Source organism: Botryllus schlosseri, unplaced genomic scaffold (genome assembly GCF_051294905.1).
Source record: "Botryllus schlosseri isolate E-star unplaced genomic scaffold, Bs_hap1 Bs112a, whole genome shotgun sequence".
In the NCBI taxonomy this organism is placed as follows: Eukaryota; Metazoa; Chordata; class Ascidiacea; order Stolidobranchia; family Styelidae; genus Botryllus; species Botryllus schlosseri.
Window position 1 is genome coordinate 13039 of NW_027648721.1, and position 7839 is coordinate 20877.

Below are 7839 nucleotides of genomic sequence, written 5' to 3' on the forward strand. Positions count from 1 at the left end.
TTTCCCCATACAACAGCTCACTCAGCTCTACTGGTAAATCTGATTTCGTGGGCTGTGAGGAGAAAAGTTTTATAGCGGCTTATATATGTAACTACCACCTATTCATTCATGCATTATAGAAAATTTTGGTACCTAGGGCGACCAGACCACACAAACTTTGCTGACCATCGAAATCACGCTACGGGGTTCTTGGGGGCGAAGCTCTCAAAAGTTTGGTTTATCACGCTATGTGTGCGCCAGTGTTGGGATGACTCGAGTCATGACTTGACTCGAGTCAGACTCGAGTCACCTTTTTCGTTATGACTTGACTTGACTCGAGTCACTTTGCTAAAATGACTTGACTTGACTTGACTCGGCGTATCAAAAATGTGGATTGACTCGTGACTCGGAGCAAAATTCACGAGTCAATTTCAAGTCATCAAGTAATCGGTGTCGATAAAATTCATTGTATCTTGCATATGGTCGGGTTGCTCGCGAAACGCTTGTGTAACCCGTGAGAGCGACTAATCATTCAATGATCGTGCGTTTCACTGTGCCTCCATTGTTCTTTCCCAAATAAATTGACCGCAAGCGAAGTGATCGAAGCTTATAGCTTACGAAGTCGTAAACTAGTACAGTAAAGTAAGTTAATAGTAAAATGTGTATTTCTGCTTTGTGTTCTTACCTTAACCAAACGTCTTGGTTAATTGAAATTGATTTCGAATATTCAACCATTGGCGCAGGCTCGAATGTATATTGCATCTTATCAATTCGTTTCTCTATTATCTATTTTGGCTGGTAACTATAAACTGAGGCTATGCAATTACTTACGTAGTTTAGCAGTTCTACGCATATGTGAGCGATACTGCGCCTTCTTGCGTGTATATTTAACTCTATATTCGCTCATTGGTTCAGAATCGATGACCACTCAATCTGTATTTCAGACAGCCAGCAAAATGCAATGACATAATCATGCCTCATACTTTGAAAAGTCAACTTGACTTGAATTGTGACTTGACTCGTGACTTGACTTGACTCGACTTGACTCGAGTCACCTCCAAAAATCGACTGACTTGACTTGACTCGAGTCAAAATGTGCAATGACTCGAAATGACTCGTGACTCGAAGGTAGTGACTTGATCCCAACACTGCTACCTAGTAACTACCATCTATTTATATCTTTGTTGGTCATTTCAGAACTATTGTATAGGCCTACAGGTAATAGTATTGCGTGAAAGAAAAAAGAAAAATAACAGATTTTCTTCAATCTTCGGGCAAACCTTTCCATTCTATATTTTAATGTAATAGTGGAATTACAACTTTGGGAATATTGCGATTGCGTCAGTAGTTTGCAGGGTTGTAACCAAGTCACAAGTCAATCTCACTTTTATAGTTTTGACTCGAATCAATTCCCGTCATTTTCAATTTACCACCGAGTCAAGTCCAAGTCAGTGAGTAGATAGTCGAGTCCTAGCCATAGTGTTGTGACTCAAGTCCGAGTGCAAGTCATTGTGTTCAGTGTTCGAGTTCAATCAGGTTCAACTCTGCTCTACTGATACAGAATGGCTCACATTCATAATATCGTAATTTTCCTTAGTCAATCAGTTTCTGACCCTATTTTGCACGTATCAGGACTGATAGACGACCAATAATGGGGTGACTTTGCTATTTTTCGAAGTTACAATGAAATGTCTGTCTTGGCCATCCTAGTCTCGAGTCATATGACTTGGTTCGAGGCATGCACAATAGGGCTGTCCAAAAATAACTTATTTTTCGGATTCCAGCCATTCACTTATTAAATTGTCAGGTTACCCTGATAAACGCTGCACACCAAATTTGATTCAATTCTAACAAGTACAGGATCAAATTTTTCTGCCAACCCCATTAAATTGTTGGGCTGTCTTCAAAGACGATGCAAAACAAATTTGACTCAATTCCGAACAGTAGAAGCGGAGTTATGTGAGTTTTTCGTTGATAAATCTCGGGGTATCTACCGATCAACCCTGATAGTTTGTGCAATATTGGGCAAAATACTCGCGTTCTTTGGGCATGATCGAGTTTCCTATATCAACATGAACAAACGGCAATGTGTTCAAAACACAATTTTTTATTAAATCTGCCAAAAATCGATAACTAAAGCCTTCTCATGAAACTCAACTTCGGCGAAACGTCATATTTTGGAAACCTATTGACATTCTTGGCTATCGAGTGTTACTAAAACACGATCAGGTTCCTCTGAAAGCTAACTGTTATTGGTGCTTCAGTCAGGCTCGGCCGTTGATGAAACAAGGGCGTCCTTCATGCTGCAGTCGTTGGGTTCGGGACGCAAGAAAAAACCGGAACGGTATCAGAATGTGAAAGTAAATGGTGTCGCTTCCGATAATAAACGAGTGACCGCTACGAGATCCAAAGAATCGACAAATGCTGTCGAGGAAGATAAAAGTTCGTCTGGTAAGTAAGCAGAGGTGATCAGTAACAAAGTACGGTACCGTAATCAAATTCTTTATCCGAGCACTCTAGTCGATTTTGTCTTCTTGTACTACTGAATCAATGGGTTATGTTTTTACTTTTTAGCCTATTTCCACACATACTTCATAGTTTTCACGCAAAACTACTTCCTTTAAAAACTTTACATTTTAAAAGGTACAAAGTAGTTATGTGATAACTGTTTGCATCACAGCTGTGAGTGGAATTGTCAAGAGAACTCTGTGAGATAGATACTGTATCACGGTAATAGAATATGTTTTTGCAGATCATACTTATTTTTATTGTGGTTTGTCATTTTTCATTAGTTGCAGTTAATCAGAGGGTACTAAAAGCTTCTTTCAAAAGTGCAAGATGTATCTTCGCACATACTGGTACCGCAAAACGACTAACGGCACTGTAAATAGGTGTAATTTGTGAAAATATATTCAGTTCCAGTGATAAACGGGATATTTTCTACATTTTAACTCATAACAGTGCTTCTGACATCCCAAAACTACTTAATACTTTGAAAATTCCAAGGTGTAAAACATAAGTATTTCTATTGAAGTAAACTATTGAGTAGAAGTTGAAGTAGTTCAAAATCTTAACCACTCAAGTCAGTAGTACAAGCAGGCAAATCCTTGAATACCCGAAAAGGGCAGAAGTACTTCGTTACTGACCGTTACTCCGTTGCCAACACTTGTCAATTGAGGTTATGAAACCACTATTGATCTTCAGACCCGGAAATGGCATCACTGGTGTCGATGATCCATGATGTCCTGCCACATTTAGACCCAGACTACATCACGTCCTGCCTGCTCCATTTCGACAAGGATTGCGAAAGAACGATCCACGCCCTGCTGGAAGGCAGCGTGCCCGAATTAACGGTAGCGCAACAAAAATCTGCTAACGCTCCGATACAGAATGAAACCGAGCAAAACTCGGGACCATCGAATTTCTCGTTACTTGACACGAGAAGGAATGTGTACGACAATGATGAGTTTGATATCAACAAAAACCAAAATTTGGATCTGTCAAAGATACATAAAGGGAAGAGGCACAATGTAAGTATCTTGATACTTTCCGTACATCTTTTTTTCTATAGCAGGGGTTGCCACTACTGCGCACCAGTGATCCTTTTTATAGCATCTTGGCAATTGGCAAAAGTTTTATGCCTGACGTCCACGCCAGATGTGGTCAAAGTAGTCAGCGTTGCTATAAAAGTAGAAGCAGAAGTAACGCTGTAAATTTCTATTCGATTTTAAATAGGGTAGCGATTTCAAATCTATGTTAAAACGACTCATTTAAAATGGAAAGTGAGAGCTCTGGAAAGTTTCAAAATGCAGATTCTGCCGTGGTACAGCATACACTTGGTAGTCAATCAGAGTTGGTTGCTTTCGAAATTGACAGATGTATCATTGCAGTTGTTACATAATGACTAATGGCAATGTCGAAAGGTTACCTTGACTCCGATGCTTATTCAGTCGGTTGTCATGACAATTTCACTCTTAAAGCTGATGCAAACTGTTCCAAAAACTGCTTTCTTCTACTTTACAAAATCCAATGTGTAAAAAAGTACATAGGTTTACTTACAAGTGGAAGTAGTCAAACATTTATCCACTTCGGTCAGTAATATAAGTAACAAAGCCTACTTGAGTACTCTGAAGAATTGGAAGTACTTTGTTCACCACCTCACTGAAAGCGTCGAAAACCCTGACGCACCTGCAGAAGAAGAACTACTGTTTCAGAAAATATCCAAAGTTGACGACGCTTTTTTCGCTGACTGCAGACTCCGTTGGAATCTGAAAAACCGTCTCAGGAACTGAAACGTAAAATATGTGAACAGTATTCCAAGTTGTATAACGAAGAGGAAATAACGGCCAGTATGGGGTCGGGTTAGTGACCAGCTTGACAAGTGCTTTTGTTTTGGACGTTTCGACTAATGGGCTACGAAACTGTAGTGTTTTCATAGTTCTGTTTTGGTAATACATTGGAGCTTGTCTCTCTCAGTCTCGCTGATGAAATACGATATTGCCTTATTTATCAGAACGAAGATCTGCATCTAGGGATAAAAATACTGATGTTTGCCAGTGAACGAGAATTTGGAGTGGAATAATGGATTGGGTAATAGGAATACATTGCTAGTTGAAATAAAAGGATGGAATGGGTTAATTATACAAACATACAGACATGAATTTTTATATACAAGTCGTCAAGTTGAGTGATCACATTATATCGTCATATTTATTGGCCTATATATTATAAATATAAATGAATGTTGAAAAAAGAGTAATGCAATAATATGTACAACAGCATTCCACCAATTGCTTGATACCTGTGAGCGTTGAAAGCTGATCAAATCTAGATGCCAAGCCAAAGATACATATTATCTTGAGCAGTTTACCTCCAATTACCGCAGGTTTCTCTATATATAGACCGAATTTCATATATTTTAATTCTCTCATGAACATCATAACCTTCCATGCCATCAAACAATCTGTTGGGGTTGCTAGCATCCCGGTTGGATTTTGTGATATGACGATAATCCACCCTAAACAGGCGGTACCATAATAGCATGTCACATACTCTCTGATGTAAAGTTAGTGGCAATAATAGCCTGACAATCCTGGCATGCTTGCCAAGTGCCCCCTTGCCAAAACCGTTTCTATATTGCTCGGTGATGGGATCACAAAACTTTCACCCCAAGTTACTAGAGGTCGACCGATTATCGAGATGGCCGATTATCGAGGCCGATATTTAGAGCTTGCCCGATTATCGATATCGGTCTATGAAAGCCGATATCGCGGCCGATATTTTATATTCAAAAAAAATTAAAAATATTGGAAATTCAATGCCCCGTGTTCTCAATCTCAAGAACTTGACGACGCAAAGGATAATATATGACAGATTTACCATTGTGGGACGAGTTTAATTTGGTGAGCATGCAGAGAAACTTTGCTTCCTGCATTACAATCTACCTTTTCTGAACTGATCGGGTTATCCCAAATTTCAACGAATGTTCACAATTAAGCAATAAGTCTTTTCGATTTCAGTTTTCTCGTTTGTTGTTCACCGTTCTGTGGCATGAACAAGTGCCATCTTGCCTAATATATAATATTTTTGGCGAAATTGTTCTCTGCTCCTTCCATATTAATATCGGCCTATGATATCGGTTATCAGCATTGTGAGTGTCGAAATATCGGTATCGGCCTGTAAAAATCAATATCGGTCGACCTCTACAAGTTACTCGCCATGGGAGGCACATTTGTTTTGAGAAGTTGTACCAGCTTTACTAAGCAATCAATTCAACCAATGTATCACTTCGTCTTGTCACTTCATTTCCAGTTGTCATTGACGATTGCAACGCTTACGACGATGAGTATGACGACGCATATGACGGTCTTGGTATCGACGTGAATGATGCGGGCGATTCTTACGACATACTGAAGCGCAGGCCGTTTGTCACTCCTAGGGTTTTTCTACAAGGCAAGAAAGCCGAAAGCGACGACGGCTCTGGTCAGTCGGAAGACGATAACGAACGGTAAGCTACCGTCATTGCGTGTGTAAATACTCAGCATTGTTTTGCACTGAAGTCAGTATTGCTACTCTAGTAGAAGTGGAAGAATTGCCGTTAATTCCTACCTAATTACAAGTGAAAGTGGTTATTTCCAAGCTATGTCAAAACCAGCGCTGGTCAAAGCTGACATCATTTGTACTCTAGTACGAGTAGACCCTAATTTATTCTCAGGTACAAGTAGAAGTAGTGATTTAATGGCAAGTAGAACAGTAAGTATTCTAGGCCTAGTTTTGCGTATAAAACTAAATACTTGGGCAGTTCAATAAGTAGATGTACTTCTTTACTGATGATAACCTCTTGCCCAAGCTGAGATGCACATAGAAAATGAAGTTATGAAACGTGCCCGAGTGGATATTTAAAAAAAAGGAGATTTGATCGAGGTCTTGTGTTCTTTTAATGGTCTGTCAAAGGTAGGTTTCCTTCAAAGTTGAAATGTCGCGACCAATTATCTGCTATTGATTTCAGAGAGAGAGAGAGAGAGAGAGAGAATCTTCATTTGTCAACCGTGCAAGGCAATAACATACATAACAAAAATGCAATCGGGCCACTGGTGACATGATATACAGAGGGTTAGGTATAAGCAGTAGGCTGGCTTCATCAAAGTCACCAAAGGTCCAAAGCTTAGCCCCCGGGCAAGGAGAGTCTTAATACGACTCCTCTAAACTAGCAATGTCGAAAGGCATTGGGATATCCTGAAATGCCACAGAGTGGATGTAAACTTTCTAAACCGGCACGTTTTCCAGGGGCAGTGCGGCGCCACGCGATCACTTCATACAAAATCCGGCCTAAGTCAGGGCGAAAAACGAAGCCAGGAGACAGCAACAGATGCAGCAAAGAAATTCACACCGCGGGAACAAGCCCAAATCGGCACCGGGTCAAGATAAGAATACGGCGCAGCAAAGGAAGAGCAAAGACGCGAACAAAGCCAAAGTGGCGAATCATAGTCGGAAACGTATGGCCGCGAAAAAGGCTTCCAGGGGGATGGGTCCTTGACTTGATGACAGCTTCAAAAGCGTGTGCCTGTTCAATGTTGGTGCGCCAGAGCATTGCCAGATACATAGCGCTGTGTGAAGCATGGTTCAGCCATAGATGTCCCATGCTTATATGTTCAAGGACTAATCAAATAGGCTGAGTCATGGATTTTCACCGACCCAAATTATTAACGATCCTTTTTGACCGAAATAAGAATTATGTCGTCAAAATGTGAAGTATAGGAGTCGCACGGCCGTCATTCTTCTGGCTATTTCAGGCGATGGGTGTAATCTTCGAATTATTGATATAATATAATTGCTCACGATTTATGTGTGTGCCTATTGTATTCCTGATCTGAGATGTAGATTGTTCGAAACCCGTGACGCAGGTCCGAAGTGGAGTTGTATTGACCGCTAGGCTATAGGCACTCGCTCAAGGCTAGGGCCAGTAACAAGTCCACACTAGTAGGCAGGGCCCTAACTGCCGCACCCCAAACCTCCCAACTGGGGGGGGGGGGGCGAGCTCGAATGGGGCCCAAAATTATTTCGTGAATTAGCATAGATTATTAATTAATTGCAACAACAACGCGATTTCAAGTTGCCAAATTTCTTGATTATTGGGTACTCTTCCCCCAAGAAAAAATACCCAAGATTTATAGAAAGGGGCATATCGGCGTTGGCTAGTACCGCGACACGACGATCCAAGACATATTAAGTTTTAGGCCATGTAACATGCGACTCCAAGAAGTGTGCCAGAACGATCAGCAGCGTGAAAACCTTGGCCGAAAAGGACGGCCCTTATGCTGACCGAAAACTTCGTTATATATACAAAATACGTATAGGTTT

The 7839-nt window shown here is 40.7% G+C and overlaps 1 protein-coding gene across 1 annotated transcript; it reads left to right on the plus strand.

The window, feature by feature from the left end:
• The first annotated feature begins 977 nt into the window (after positions 1-977).
• Positions 978-7323, plus strand: LOC145432728 (activating signal cointegrator 1 complex subunit 2-like). The gene is made up of 5 exons (XM_080309553.1): positions 978-2430; positions 3184-3509; positions 4235-4340; positions 5791-5986; positions 6766-7323. Exons 1-5 carry the CDS (start codon positions 2280-2282, stop codon positions 6809-6811), a joined length of 825 nt encoding a protein of 274 aa, XP_080165679.1. The 5' UTR covers positions 978-2279; the 3' UTR covers positions 6812-7323.
• Positions 7324-7839: the final 516 nt, after the last annotated feature.

Excerpts from the sequence above, each read along its gene's own strand:
- LOC145432728 (XM_080309553.1), top strand. The coding sequence starts at position 2,280 with ATGCTGCAGTCGTTGGGTTCGGGACGCAAGAAAAAACCGGAACGGTAT. Across the intron at positions 3,510-4,234 it reads ATAAAGGGAAGAGGCACAAT|ACTCCGTTGGAATCTGAAAA; the intron begins GTAAGTATCTTG and ends CGCTGACTGCAG. Across the intron at positions 5,987-6,765 it reads TCGGAAGACGATAACGAACG|GGGCAGTGCGGCGCCACGCG; the intron begins GTAAGCTACCGT and ends CACGTTTTCCAG.